At 43.3% G+C, this 15,976-nt stretch overlaps 1 protein-coding gene across 3 annotated transcripts in view; it reads left to right on the forward strand.

Annotated features, from left to right (window-relative positions):
* alpha-Man-IIb (alpha-Mannosidase class II b) overlaps nucleotides 1-15,976 on the forward strand; it is a 166,866-nt gene that overhangs the window by 83,009 nt on the left and 67,881 nt on the right. The window contains exons 1-2 of one of the 3 annotated variants that reach the window (XM_069129780.1): nucleotides 1,664-2,018; nucleotides 8,828-9,277. In XM_069129780.1, the coding sequence (XP_068985881.1) occupies nucleotides 8,990-9,277 (288 nt within the window). In that variant the 5' untranslated portion in view covers nucleotides 1,664-2,018; nucleotides 8,828-8,989. Of the gene's footprint in view, nucleotides 1-1,663; nucleotides 2,019-6,588; nucleotides 6,646-8,827; nucleotides 9,278-15,976 lie in introns of those variants that run through there. The other 2 variants (XM_069129781.1, XM_069129778.1) reach the window with 2 other exon arrangements.

Here is a 15,976-nt window from a genome sequence, read left to right on the forward strand (position 1 = left end):
AAACTGCGTTACGAATAACTTGTTGATTCGCTTCAACAACCGTCTCTCGTTCGAGAACGTTTGAAGCAAGTTGCTGGGATTCCTTATCGTCGATATTTTACTTCGATGTTCATCGAGACGGAGAGTACCGCCCAGAGACGAGAAGATGAGTAGCGAAACGTCGCCCTAGCGAAAGGAGTACACTCTTCCCGCTCCGATTGATTCCAACTTTGATGCTGCAGCCTCGAACTGTCGAATCAGTTTTTGTCAGCCTTTCAATTCGACAGAGAGTCTTTGTATCAAGCATACTTTAGCCACTCCTGTCCTTTATCTTCTCTTACGGTATACAAAAATAAGCCCCTCGACAATCAATGTACGGTCCATGGATACAATATTACATCTCTTCAGACTACTATTCTATCCAAGAATTCCAAGCTTCTTCTTCTTTTCTCGTCATTTGTAATGTTAATGTAACTACGTCAGCCTTTCATTGATGAGTCCAGTCAGATTCATAATATAATCAGCTTAATCATCCTTACTTTTATTCAAAAACAGTCAATGTGCATTCCATGAATACTATATTGGATCTCTTCAGACAACTATGCTATCCAAGAATTCTGAACTCTTAATTCTTTTCCCATTAATGGTACGTTAAAACAACTATATCATTTTCCTTGAGTCTAATAGAATTCATAATATACTCACCTTAACAATTCTTATTTTTATTCAAAAACAGTCAACGTATATTTCACGGATACTATATTGGATCTCTTCAGACAACTATACTATCCAAGATTTCTAAACTCTTTTTCTAAACTTTTCTAAACTTTTTCCACTACTCATACGTTAAAACAACTATATCATTCTGCTATTCATGAGTCCAATAGAATTCATAATATACTCACCTTAACCATCCTTATTTTTGTTCAAAAACGGTCAATGTACATTCCATGGATACCTGGACGTTTTTTCTCGTGAGTTGTACATTAAGGAGACTACGTCAGCCTTTCACTGATGAGACCAACTCTATTCACGGTATGCTCCTTCCAACTTTCATTTTTCAGAATCTTCTATTTTCCTGCTCGTATCCATTCCAGAGATGCCAAACGGCAACGCTGTAAGCATCATTCGCCTCCAAGAATCCTAGACTTTCCACTCTTTTTTCGCCCCTAGTACTACACCAAAAAAGCATCAGCCTTTCATTAGCCGAGTCCGCTTCGATCCATCAGGCAACCCACTACCCCTGCACTTACAAATCTTCGCCTTCCTCCCTCGCATCGTACAAAAACATCCAAACTCTGTATACGCTGCATTCCACGGATAGCTGGAACTTGCGAGACAACGAAGCTTCCGTCGAAGAATCCTGCACCCTTTCCTCGCCACTTGTTCATCGATCACCGCACGGATCACGGCAGACACCCTGTGCGTGTACCGTCATCCCCTTAGATCCGTAAAAGGAAGCGGGGTCGAGCGGACGAGCGGCGCTCGCGAGTCAAAACACCCTCGGGCCAAGCGAGACCAACCCCTTCGCCACTCCGTACGTTCACTCGGACGTTTGCACGTGTGGGTCGCGCGTATGCAGCGCGTAGGAGCGTGGATTATATCGGCACATGCGCGGTGAACGGTGTCGCGTCGCCGGAGAAGCGGACGTAGCCGCCGGCGTGTCAAAACTATTCCACCCGTGGCGAACGTTCAGTACGGCGTGGTACTCGCTCGCGAACGTTCCCTTCCGTCCCTTCCGCACGCGTTCGAGCTTCCGGCTGCCGCGTGCTCGCGAGTAAACGCGTCGCTTCCGGTGCCCGTTCTTCGGGGCCGGCTGGCCAGTTGGCGCGAACAGGAACGCCACAACGTTATCGCGTGTCGTTGTTTTTCCCAACACTCGTTCACTTCTCTTGCGTTCTCGCAGTCGTTGTTCGAGTTACCCGGTTGCTTGGAGTTTCCGTGTTCGCAGCGTTGAAACGCTTCTGTGCAGTTTGAACAACCAAGTTGCACTATTGCAGTTTGATGGCCTCTTAGCTAGACGAGTAATTTTCCAAGTGGTAAGCACGTTTCTGTAATTGCACAACTGTAGCGTCGCGTTCTTCCGGCTCTTCTACTCGTTCGTTTACGTCTATACGTTTGCATCGTTGAGGTTTGACAAGGTTTTACGAGGTTTGAACAAACAGGTTTGAGGGGATTTGTCGGGATGGTGAGATAGCGCAACTATTCGTCGCGTGGAAATTGTCATTTTGTCCTTTGAATTGGTTCGATTTCGTTGGCGTGGCAGTCGCGTGAAATTTGAACGAGCAAGTTGGAGAAGGTTTGAGGTTTGAAGCGACGAATAGGCGTGTTTTTCAAACGGCTAATAGAATATTGTTTGTAAGTTTAGCGAGGCTTGTCGGCGGTTTCGTTGGTTCGATGTGCTGGATATTCTTCGTGCAACGGATGATAGATTCTTGGCGGTTTCTGCGGCAACGTGGTAATGTATTCGTAGCCTGCGCTGACGCGAAATTGCGCTGGTTTGAGGGATAGCAGTGCAGCGTAAGAAAATGGTATCGTAAACGAAAGTAAAATACTCTCGCGTAACCACATATCGAGTAACTGACAAATTACGAGCTGCCTTTCGCTCCTTCTTCCCATAGTTTTACAATTTCGTATTTACACACTTTCGCGCAATTTAACACGTTTCCTTACCAACGACACAATTTATTATTCGTCTTAACTTGTAACAACTTCAATTGTTCAGACTGCATCTAATAGTAATAAGAGTAATATTATCTTGGCAATTACATTCATTAGGTGGCAATTACAAAATCCCCATTCACTTAGTTGCCAATCCAATATTATTTCATTGAATTATGTACATTCTGTTCCAATAGAAGAAACTTTGTTACATCTGTTATTTTCTTATAAAATTAGGATATGTTACAGTTATGTGCATACATCAGGTTGTCCTAAAAGTTTCTTTCGTTTTATGAGGAAACAATAGATGCACAGTATCTTTTGTTTTATATTATTTCACTGGATTAGGTACATTCTGTTGCAATAGAAAAAACATTGTTGTGCATCTGTTATTTTCTTATAAAGTTATGTGTATATATCAGGTTGTCCTAAAAGTTTCTTTCGTTTTATACGGAAACAATAGATGCACAGTTCGTCTGTTTTATATTCGGTTGGCAGCTAAGTGATTGCGGATTTTGTAATTGCCACCTAATGACCAATATTATTTCATTGGATTATGTACATTCTGTTCCAATAGAAGAAACATTGTTGTATCTCTGATTTTCTTATAAAATTAGGATATGTTACAGTTATGTGTATACAGGTTGTCCTAAAAGTTTCTTTCGTCTTATAAGGAAACAATAGATGCACAGTTCTTTTGTTTCATATTGGCTTGGCAACTAAGTGATTGCGGATTTTATCATTAGGTGGCACTTACAAAATCCGCAATCACTTAGTTGCCAACCCAATAATCGTGAATATTCACAATTGAGAAACAATTTGAAAAATTAGCAAATGACAAATACTTCGTGAAATCAATAAAAGCTACGATGGAATTTACAATTATACGGTTAACTGTACGAGACTGTTAAACAATTTTTTGCAATCGTAGAATACTGAAATTACGCGTTGGCGTGAGAATGTTGAAGACGTGGAAAATGTAAGGCGCGGACAGGAAGAGCTGTCCCAACGGTATATCAGCAAGTTATCGCAGATTTCGATGGCCGGTTGCGGTCCACCGATCGTTGGGTATCTCCGTTGAGGAAACTCTCGTTTCCAGGAAACTTGTGTTGCGTAACGCGCGCGACGCTAGTCGGATGAGCGACACGACCGAACGATTCCACTGAAAACAGCGAATCAGCTGTTCTCCTCGATTTAACTCCTTTGCTTTGCGGTTCGTTCCGCGTTTTAAAACTCTTTTTCCTCGAAGATCAAACGCGCGATATTTGCGTACCGTCGCTCCTCAAATAATGGCAAACATCCAATTTCACATACAAATTTCAAGAAGTTGTATGCAAATCAAAATTGCGAAAGATTCTACGGATTTGTAGATTTTTATCGAACGTACGAAACCGACGACAAATTGCCGATTAGAAGGTTCAGTGTTGAAGAGAATTTACAATCAAATGTACAGTCTTAAAATAGAAAAATGTTAACAACAAGTCGGTATCATCCTTCGTTGAGAAATTGAAATTAAACGTAATTTCATGGAAATTCGGATTTCTCTGTTTGCTGTGTTCGATGCACAGGGCTATTTGCTTTACTTGATTCGCGACTTGGAAACCGCACAAACTGGCTATCATGATTTTCACGTAACAGAGCCGCGTTATGACAGTTTGACATTAACAGATGTCGATCTCGTAATTCCGCATCGCCGTCTAAAAATCAATTTTATCGTGTCATAATATTCCGCCGTACGCAACTGCGATAACACAGTGGCAAATCAAATCGTTAATCGTACATTTCCTAGTTAGATTACATCCTGTCGGAAATAAGGTAAACGCAGCAGGCCGATACGAATCAAAAATTAAAAGAGTCGCAGCCCGAGATTAAAAGGGAAATATCAAGATAAAATCTTCGAATTAAATCAGCGTGAGATCCGCCACAGAGATCATCTGTCTCTCTCCGTATTTCTCTTTCTTCTCTGTTTCAACCAAAAAGTACATTGCGAGTAAAAAAAGAAAAAAAGAAAAAGAAAAAAAAAGAAAGAGAGAAAAAGGGAATGCTCCTCATCTTTTAATTCGAATTTCCACTTGGGACGGATGCAATCCTGTTCATCGTAAACAAACAATCGAACCGAAATATTCGAGGCCAATGAATCGATTCGCGTCCGAGCTCGCGATCAGCCTATTTTTAAAATTCAAATGCGCACACGCCGCTGTTGTTTATGGAATCGTCGCGGAGAATGGAAGCCCGGGGCGGGGAGGGGCAGGCAGGATTCGATATACGCTGGTCGTTATTAACATACGAGTAATTGGTATTGTTCGCTAGAACCGCCAGTTTCGCGATAAATCGAATAGCAATACGGAGATTTTCCGCGTGCAAAAAATCCCGTTACGGGCATCGATTGTTGGCGTTACGTTGCGGTCGTTTCGCTTCTAAACGATTTTCTTCGCTGCCGATAAGTCGATCTTTTTCGACGTTTATTAGCATACGATAATTGCCAGCGAGCTCGTAGCTCTTTCCTATCGCCGTCGCTCTATTTTTTTTTTTTTTTTTTTTTTTTTTTTTTTTTTTTTTTTTTTTTTTTTTTTTTTTTTTTTTTAAAGAAATGTCCATTTTCTGCTGTTAATGACGTTTCCTCGTTTCATAATGGCTTCAGTCGTTTCAGTCGTTGGACACGTGCAACGATTGATAAAAATCGAACGCCAAGTACGTGTGTCCCGTAAAACGCGAATCGACTTTGACCCACAAACGTACCTCGCGAAACGTACACGCAAAGGCCTGCCGATAAAACGTGTCTCGTATTTAGTGCTGCGCAAATTTCACGACAGAGTGTGTTCCCACAGATGTCCCACAAAGTTGTACCCACAATTGGCCCACAAAGGTATACCCACAAAGTGTGGACCCACAAATGACCCACAAAGTGTGGACCCACAAATGACCCACAAAGTGTGGACCCACGCGTGCCCCACAGAGTTATACCCACAAATGACCCACAAAGTTGTACCCACAAAAATACATCGAAGACGACCCACAAAGTTATTCACGGGGACGCGTGTTGGGAGACATCTCAGCCACAAATTTGTAGCGGCACATGATTTAGAGAACAATTCAAATCATGTTGTTGTTTTGCCTCGGAGTATCAAGACCGTTAGGTTACAAGTAACGTAAGAAGAAATAAACTCCGGGCAAAACAATGTCGCCGTTACATACAACCGTCAAACGTAGAAGAATTCGAATTTTCCGGTTCTCCCCCGACCAGTATAAATAAACGGACGCGATCGCAAGGAAAGAAGTTACAGTCAGTTGTCGATCAGTTTTCAACCAGTTATCAACGAATTATCAGCGATCTAATTAACGAGTCATTAGCGATTCTATTTTACAACTTATATACTGTCCCAGCGAATCGGTTAGTACGAGCGTCTTTGCGAGCATTATCTGTATACTAATTTATCATTTTAAATATATTCGACGGTTTCAATAACTAGTAATCTCGTCCATTAAACCTCACCGACCATCCGTCCTCTACGCATAAACCTCTACAGATTGTTCAGCGCGTGTACCCACAAACCACCCACAAAGCTAACGCAAACTGTTCTCTTTGAACCTTCAGACGGGTGCCTGCACTGCTCGAGGAACAAAAACGATCGGGACGAAATTTGAAGGAAAGTAGGAAAAGCGGAGAAAACGGCGAGGTAAATCGAATTAAGGAAACGTCGCGTTCCTATTGAATGGGTTGGCGTCGGACTGCACACGTTGCGAAGAGGCGGCGTCCTCGCGACGGTTTCGTCGAGCGCATCGAGTGAATCGCGATAGAGCACCCTCGACACGTCTGCTTGTCGAACAAAAGGGACGGCAGCTTGAATCCGGCCGGCCACTCGTCGCGCCAACCCCTATTTTTCCGCCCCTCTGCCGTCTGACCATCTCGCTCGTCCGCGCCCCTCTCCAACAAGGAGAATCGAAATCGAAGGTCGAGCGTTCGTTGATCCGTGGTTGAAGAGCGAGGGGATTTTTCAAGGCAAGGTAAGCTGTTCGTGGTAATCGTCGCTTCGTGCATAATGCTAATTCTTTCAAATTGAACTTTACGCGCTGCTGGCTGAACCACGATGATAATTAGACTGCGGATTTTCATGCGCCTACAGGAAATATAGAGACTCAGAAATGCACCTGCAACTCCTATAGCCAGAAATAAAGAATCGATAGAACTCTTCCCAACAGTGCAATCTACGGTTCAGCTTCAAATCGCCTTCAAGTTACGCTAAACATCGTAACTTATTGGGTTCGTAGATGCAGTTGCCTGTAAACCGGACTCGACTTGTACTAAAAATCACGGTCATTCAGTTCCCTTGGACTAAGCTAGATTTATTGGCTTGGCAACTAAATGATTGCGAATTTTGTCATTAGATGGTATTGACACAATGCGCAACCACTTAGTTGCCAAGCTAATAGATCAGATTCGGAATCAACGAGAAATAGAAGCAATCGTTGGTCTCTTTGCCAGGCAACTATCGTTCATCTTACGAAAAGTAGATGAAACGAAACGATACGCTGCTACGAAAGTAGGTACTTGTGTTTGGTGGCAAGTTCGACCAGAGTTAGAACAGAGTGGATATTGGGGTTTTCAGCGTGTAAGTCGCGACTGGTTCTCCAGGCGGAGTCGCGGTGACAGGTTGGATCGATTATCGCGTGCGAAACGACCTTACGTCGGGAGACAGAAGGTTTCTGGGAAACCGTGTCTCTGGTTCACCAGGTCGTATTTATTGTTCTCGCTGGAATTGGATCGCCCCTTCCTCCGCCTCGTTCCTCCTTTCTTCGTGATTTCAATCCGCGGTCACGCGCGCTCCTCAAATTTTTACCAGCTCTGTAATCAGACCAGAAACTTCTTGGCTCCAACAACTCTTCAAATATCACAGTTATCGAAATTGTTCGCCTTCTTTGCTATTATGCGACTGCAAAGATCACGACATCGTACGTTTTGAATTTCGTTTCTGTTGCTTTCGTTTGCGGTGTCACGAATTCCGACGATCGACGAAACAGCAGAAATTGATGATCGAAAAGACGAAAAAAGAGAAAGATGGAAGAGCAAGAAAGAACCTAGATAAGATGTAAAACAATATCGGATTAATGTACATAAGTATAGAGGACTTAAAATTTCTGTAAAACAGTGTATGGAATTTATCCGATGAACCGGAGGAAAATCGGTGACCGTTTCGTCGAAGAGATCGAAACAGTTCGTGCGGAGAATTCGGCTCGCGTTCGTCATCGATGCGAGAACGCGTATCGATCGCTGGAGCCGGCCAATTTCGCGGACAGTCGAAACAGTCAGTCATAATTTTCGCGGACGTTTAATCAACCCCGTGGCCCCCTCTTTCTCTCTGTATATGCCCTCGTAATTCATAGCCGAAGCTATTTACTTTTCCCTTCCTCCTCTTCTTCCGATACTATTCGATCTCGCTCCTGGACTCTCGATATTCCCGGCAATAATATACAGCGACGCGCGAACGTGCCCGATAAATCGTCAGCCTTCGTTCCGATACTGCGACTTCGAATGAGAATTTTGACATTTTTTTATTTCTTTTTTTTTTTTTTTTTTATTATTTTATTCCATTCCAGTTCAGAGATAGTTTTCATTCGTCTGCAAGTTTCATCTGTCCGTGCAAAGATTTTATTGACCGCTCATGACAAATACGTTTACGACGATTAAAAGCGTTGTCGCGCAGCAACCATAAATTCCACGATACTTTGCCGAAGGATTTTGTCAGGTTCGGTGAAAGGTGACGTCCGCAGAGATACTTTTTCGTAAGAAAGAAATTCTTTATTCCACCGTTGGATACACTTTTCCGCCAGTCTACAAGCTTTTCCATCTGTCAGACTTAGCAAAAGCCTGCTTTTACATCCACACTTGTGCCTAACCCGAATCTAATGCAGTCGTCATAACAATTCAGCAACTGACCCAGAAACGCAAAATGTGTGGTCGTTATGTATACGCTCGCAAGCCTTTTTAGCCAGGTGAAAGTCCTAACCTAGTTGCAACGTAGAGACAGTCTACTTTGAATCTGTCCCGCGCCAAATCCAAACTGAACCCTCACATTTGTTCAACTGGCGAATGTAAAATGGACGAGAAATTGAGATTCATACAATACATATCGTTAGATATCGCAAGCATCCACCGGCTCTAAACAGATGTAAAATTTGTCCTTTGCAGATCGTGTCAGCGCGGACGTGTCCCATGAAGTCGATAGACGACGGCAGCAAAGTCGGGGCGCGATCTTCGAGCATCACCGACACGGGATCGGACGTCTATCGCGGCACCAGGTGAATCGAAGTCGAGCAACGCTCGCCCACAAGTAAATCCCGCCTTTGCGCCATGTACAAGATCCTTCGACGCGGCTCCAGCCGCGTGTTCGTCGCCTGCGTGGTTCTCTTGACTCTGCTCTTGTGTCTGTACTACGTGAACCAGGCACAGGCGCCGTCCACAGGTCCATCTGCCGGCATCCTGAACGAGGAGCTGAGATACGATCGAGGTCTGACCTCCATCACGCCGGACTACGTTGAATCTCCAGATGCGAAGGTCTCGCTGGACACCTGTCCCGTCATCGTGCCCAGAAACGTGAACATCGACACGCAACAGGAGTTCAGGAAGTTCGACTTTCAGGTGAGTGAGCTTGCTTCACACGGCTGACGGCGAATTTCCAGGTAAAATGGAAATCCAACGACGATATTCTCTTGCAAGTGGATTGCTCATGTGTTTCTTAGGATCTAGGAGATTCGAGTGGCTGAAATTTGGTTTATTAGCGGGCCAATAGGATTTATTCGCTTCTGAAATAGTCCTTTCGACGTTCTTCGTGTTACATTCGACCAATCTGCTGATCTCGATTAGAAAGCGATTAGAGTTTGATGGGCCCTTAGCCTGGCTCTTTGAGGTTCGTTGACTCCCGATGAATATTAGTACAATAAGCAGTGTTTAATCGAGCATGACCTTGATTCGTGCTCGATTAAAATTTGATGGATCTTCGATCAGGTCCTTTGAGGATTACATGATTTTCCTTGGTGAAACGTGTTAGACTAATACGCCAGAATTTGCGGTTGGAACTGATCGTTTCGCGACTCAACGATCCCAGAGATTATGACGCGACTTAAAATGTTTCAGGTAGCGTAACATAAAGAAAAGTTCGATAAAGACTGCCTCTATTAGCTTTCTTTATACTTTAGCGAAAATTCTGTTTGCTTCGAAAGGAGGAGAAACTGGAAGGAGGAACAACTTGTCGCCTTGAAGGATTCGGAAAGAGCAATTAGCAGGGAAACGCGGTCTTTCAATTAATTCCCGCGCTATGCAGCCGAATATTTATGTTCCCGTGGTTAGAATGATTCAGGGACAGCGCGTAAGTCCGGTCGTTTTAAAAGTACCGCGTCATTAGCCGTGAAACTTTCCTTTCTTCGTAACCCTCCGGGGAGTCTGCGGACTTTGCCGATTTAATGGACGACCCCTGTAACAAGGAATTTTTCCTCTTTTTTTCTTCCCTGCTTCCCCTGCTTTTCTTCTTTTCTTGCCGAGCCATTGAATCGAAAATAATTTAGCAGTTTGTCTCGAGCTTCTAAACTCCCTGGCCGGAAAGTTCGTAAGTCTCCGCGAATTCGCCAACTTCTTCCGGCCTCTGCATTCGAACGAGAATAGCTCGCGTCTCGGATAATTTAATATCCTCGGGAAATTGGCCAGGGGAAAGTGAAAACGCACGAGATTCTCGAATTTCTGCCGTATATTCCCTCGCGCATCAGCTCGCACGCGTTGTTTTGTCTCTGTGGGTTCAGTGGCGGATGGTTTTGAAATTGCAGTTGCTTTAAGATTGCGCCTGGATTGCCAACGTTGCTGTTGGTAGCGATTGGTTCCGGGTGGATTCGAATATCCAAACGTTGGTTGCTAGGTAAAATCATAGGCGTTAAATAGATTCCAATATTCAAATATGTAACTATTGATGTATCAAATATCCAAGTAGCGAAGTATTCAAACATAGGGTATCGAATATCGAAACGTCGGGCTCGCAAGGTATCAAATGTCCAAGTATAGCGCGTCAATTATCCTAATATCCAACTATGGGCTATTAAATGTCCAAATATTCGACTTTAGGGTATCAAATGGAGTTTTAGGTATCAAATAAATCGAAATATCGAGAAGTCCTTAGGACGTCTGTTTCAACTCTTGTTGTATCTCGTTCGTAATTATTCCGATGCTTCGATGATGCCGTACGATGGTCGATTCTTTTATTCAAATACAAATAGTCTCGTTTTCGAAATGGGATAATCGAAACGCTGTAAACTATGAGATTCCAATTAACAATTGCGGAATAATTAGAATCCAATTACCGATCGTTGTAACAGGACGTTTCAATTTTCTGCCATTTCATATTGAAAATATTTTTCTAAACAAGTAGTTCGCCAGATAATTGCGTATGTAGATTAAACTGGGACGACAGCTTGCATTCTATTTTTCACCCGTTCTTCCATCATCGATGAACATCGATTGCAACCCACGCACGTCCCACCGACGATTTATAAGGTTATTCATCCCGTTGCTGATAGAATTTTGATAGTCGATCAATTCTTGAAAAAAATTCCGATGGCGAGCGTCACGATTTTTCCAACTTAATATTTACCTTCTACTCTTTTTTCAAAATCAATCGCGTATTTTTCAAAGCCTGCGTACGAGTTTCAGTCAATCGAATTCTATGGAATCATCGATTCTCTGAATCCACCGATTCGTATTTGCAAGTTCAAGTTTAAGCGGACGATTCGAATTAATTGCGATCGGAAAGCGGAAGTCTCAGTTGACGTACAATTGCGTCCAATTGTGAAAGGCAATTCGGTGACGAGACGATGCTCGTCGCGAAGGTAAACGAGTTAAACCGCTCAATTGCTTTAGACTTTCAAATTATTTTGATTACCGTGCAAAAACATATACAACATATATACAGGGTGTACCTGCATAATCTTCGAGGATCTAGAGAATAAGATCAGCGATGAAAGAAATTTAAAAGAAAATATTCCTCTTCGAGACTTCGTCTCTGGACAAATCACGTTAGAAGGTTCGTTGCACGGTACACAGGGTGTACTTTGTTAACTTAGAATTCGATAAAGCTGATAGAAGATTATTCTATTGAAAAACAGAATAGAAACAGTGGCTCGAAAGTTGACACTTCACAGGATTACGTTTTCAGAATCCGCGAGATAAGATCAATTTGTACGGTTAAGTGCAAAAATTTGTCTGTTACATTTCACGTGTACGTGGTAAAACGGCATGAACCGAACGTAGGATCTGAAACGCCCTGTATAATCGGCAAATTCAGCGGACGTAATATAAACGCATCGGCTATGAACATTCGGTAAATTGAATTATCGTTCGTAGAAAGTTTATGCCGGACGGTGATCAAATCGAGCGGCTTTAATTAATATGTTCGTTCCTCGATAATAATCACCGGATGAAACGATTTCGACGAGCGCCAGCTTGCGCGCGCGCGCGCTCCAAGTAGAGTGCACTTTACGCGAGGTGGAGCGGCCAACAATCGCAATGGTGTTGATTACGAGCACTCGACACGCGTAGTTGCGTTAATCACGAGTTCCGCTAGTTTCCGTACTTTATTCCCTAAAATCGAGAAATTTGACGAAAGTTTCACATTTTTATTTGAATTTGTGTTTTACGATCACAATGCAATCGTCAAAAGTATTTACTGGACATTCGGCTGTTTCTATTTGAGGTTAGGAATTTACGATTACGATTCAATATGGAAGCTGTTGCAATTGGAAGTAAATGTAGCAACACGTGCAGCTCTAGCACGGAATTACGTTTGAGGCTCTTCGCGTGTTTTCTGTTTTTGATAAAACTTTGCTGTAGATTGCAAATTTTAAATCGTCGAAAATATCTTTTCACCCTCGTTGTCCATTTACTCTTTTTCCAATTGCGCAGCGAGCACAACGTGTGTCTTGAGACTTTCAGGCGGAATCGTACTTTTGATCGAGCCTGTAGAATGGCGGGAACGAAATCGCCGGACGAGACGCGACGACGTTATACAACAGTGGAAAATTTGTTTTCCGAGCGTGGCGCGTCGCCGAGGGTAGCGCGTCATCCAACAGAAGATGGAAACGAAGATGCAGGCTCTTGCGATTTAGGCTTCAACCCCCCCCCCTCTCCTGTTCTCATACCCTTCTCTGTGTCTGTCGTACACCGACAGACTACATCTCGCAATTTGCTTAAGCAAACCTTTCCAGAAATTCATATCCGTCGTTGGTCGTCTTCTTCGAGGCACCCTTGAACCTCTGCTGCACCGCCCTTCGTGATACTCGAGCCGAATATTCGTGTCTTGCACCCTCCGACCGGCCAGAAATCTCGCCATCCTCGCTACCTGTCCAGCTTATACACCCCAGGGCCAATTACTTTTGGATTTTCCAAGCTGAGGCCGCTTTTTAATCTCTCGTTTGGATTCCCCTTTTCTATCGCGCGGCTTCTGATGAAACTTTCCAAGGTCGCGTGGCTCCTCAGGCTCCTCAGAAGGTTATGGTCTACGTCAGCTTTGTCTCACATTTTCTCGCAACTGCTGAGGTTCTTCAATTTGGGCTGACTTTGGATCAGCTTTTGGGTAACTTTAGTTTCTGGAAATTGAGCAGTTGTTGGTTTGCTGTGGCAACTGACTACTTCGATCAAATTCTTCGATTTCGGTTGGCTTCAAGTTTTACCAAAACTGGATCACGTCAAGCTTTAAAACGCGACTGACAAATGGCTGTAACAGTGCGGTCTTAGCCTGAAAGATTGGCAAGAGTAGCATCCAAGCTCTTAGTAGCCTGAACCATAACAAGATCCTCTGTGACGAACCACTGACCCATAAACCCCATGAAGCAATTAATTTCGGGAACCTTTGAGCCTGCACTTGGCATGTTCCGTAAACTCGTCGAATTTCCAGCCATAATTCCGTATCCCTGCATCGAGCCACAAAGAGGAACACGGTATGCTCGTCTACGTAAAGATAGACACGTAGCAGTGCGGGTATCCTCTCAAAGACGTGACGCTTTGAAACGGCCTGGCTCTCGACACAGCGCATCGACTGCATCGATAGCAACGACACGCCGCCAGCATCTCACGATTGCGGATTCGATTTTCCCGCGATTCGAATCCCAATCGAATTTCTAATCCGATCGTTCGGCCGACTCTCGACAGGGACGTACGTTTGTACCCCGTGCGAAATGTTCGTGACACAGCTTCGCCTGGGAATTTCCAATGGGAGAAACCCACTGTCCATCCGGCTCCTTATGCTGATGAAATTGAAGCGGTGCGCGTGACCGGTTCCCTCTGAAATATAAATAATACCCTGTCCGTTATCGCTGCGAGGATCGAATTTCCTCAGATCGACTAGCCGTCCTCCTCGTCTTTCCTCTCGGCTTCTCTTGTTTCGTTATTCGACGACGAGTACTCGCTCGAGATCGATGACCCGCTTTCCAGCCGTGGATACGGATCTGCAGACTCTCAGCGAGGATAACCAGGATAATTCGCACTTAACCAAGCTTAATCCGGGCTTAACCGGGTTCAATCTGGACTTAACCAGGCCTAATGTGAACTTAAACGGCATGATGTAAGCTTAATCCTGCGCAATGTACATGCGACTACGTGAAATCTACGCTGGATATGGTTCAATATAAAATCAACTTGGCCTGATCTACGCTTAATTGGTCGGAGTATAGAGTTAATCGGGTTTAATATTAATTCGCACAGGCACGCGATGTAAATTTAATCAGCCATGTAATCTGAACTTAACCGAATTCATTTGAAACTTCAGCAGACTCGATGCTACGTAAACCAACATAAACTGACATCGGCATAATCTCAGCTTAATCAGGCTTAATATAGACATAATCAGGCTCGATCTATATCAAAGCCTAACCAGACCTAATCTGCATCTAAGTAGGCTTAATATAGACCTAACGAGGCGTTAGACCTGGACTTAACTAGATCTCGTAACCGAGAGCTAATCTGATCAAAAAACTGAAACTGATACCGGCTGCCACGTAACGTCTATAGTAATTTATCGATTTAATTTTAATTAACCGCGTAAAGTGTGCGTTTAATTATGAAAGAATGGAAATCCAAAATTCATTCGATGTTAAATCGAAAGAAATTCGTGAATGATTTTTGCATCCGGAGTTCACAAAGTTCTACCTCTTATTGTCTTACAGTCTCAGTTCCGCTGAGAGTAATTAGTTTATCTGCAGGAGCAAATCCATGAAACTTCCACTCGACTTTAACCCAAACGAAATCTCTGTCGTTTAATGATCTCTCGCATCACTGACGAAGGGGTCCCATCGCGGATTTAACCGAGATTTGATAGAAGAAATATGTTGATCCTTCGTCTAAAGGCAATTATGCGGCGACACGACCGCGTCTCGTCGCTATGAATCAGATTTTTGCGGGTCGTGGCGGTCGATTACATCGCCAGCAAATCCGATAACGAGGTCCTTTGCCCACGGGGATTACAGGCAGAAACGGTCGACTGCCTTTTATGCGGCCCGCAGAGAAGAAGAGAGCTTAAGGGCCGCCAATCGCGCACGGGTTTACTTATTCTTCACGCTCGATGAAATCGTTCCGCTTCGAGGATTGCGTCTCCACGAGGACTCTGCTCTGTCTGTCTCAAGAAAAATCGCTAACTTCTTCCTCTTCTTCTTCTTCTTCTCCTCTTTCTTCGTCGATCGGTAGATCGAGTCGAACCGTTGGTTAACAATCCAAAGCTAACTGAAACCTAATCAAACCTAACCAAACGTAATCAGATGTAATTGAAAGCTGATTAAACTGAATCAAACCTGACCAAACGTAATCCAAACCTAACCAAACCTGATCAAACGTAATCCAAACCTAATCAAACCTGACCAAACTTAATCTAAACCTAATTAAACCTAGTCAAACTTAGTCAAACCTATCATATATAGATATTTGTATAATCAAAACTCAACAGAAACGTAGCTTAAACTTGTTCGCGGTTACGTAACTCTTTTAGATTCATGTGACGTTGTCTAAACTGACACTTTCGGACCGTGATATTTACAGTAGCGTAAAAATCGTGATAAAGTATTAACCAAATCTAATTAACAAGCTAACTCAAACCTAATCAAACGCAATCAAATGTAATCGAAAGCTGATTAACCTGAATCAAATCTAATGAAACCTGACCAAACGTAATCCAAACCTAATCAAACTTAATCAAACTTAATCAAACTTAATCAAACCTATTATATATATATTTGTATAATCAAAACTCAACAGAAACGTAGCTTAAACTTGTTCGCGGTTACGTAACTCTTTTAGATTCATGTGACGTTG

Source organism: Bombus flavifrons, chromosome 16, assembly GCF_040668555.2.
Source record: "Bombus flavifrons isolate JBK064 chromosome 16, iyBomFlav1_principal, whole genome shotgun sequence".
In the NCBI taxonomy this organism is placed as follows: Eukaryota; Metazoa; Arthropoda; class Insecta; order Hymenoptera; family Apidae; genus Bombus; species Bombus flavifrons.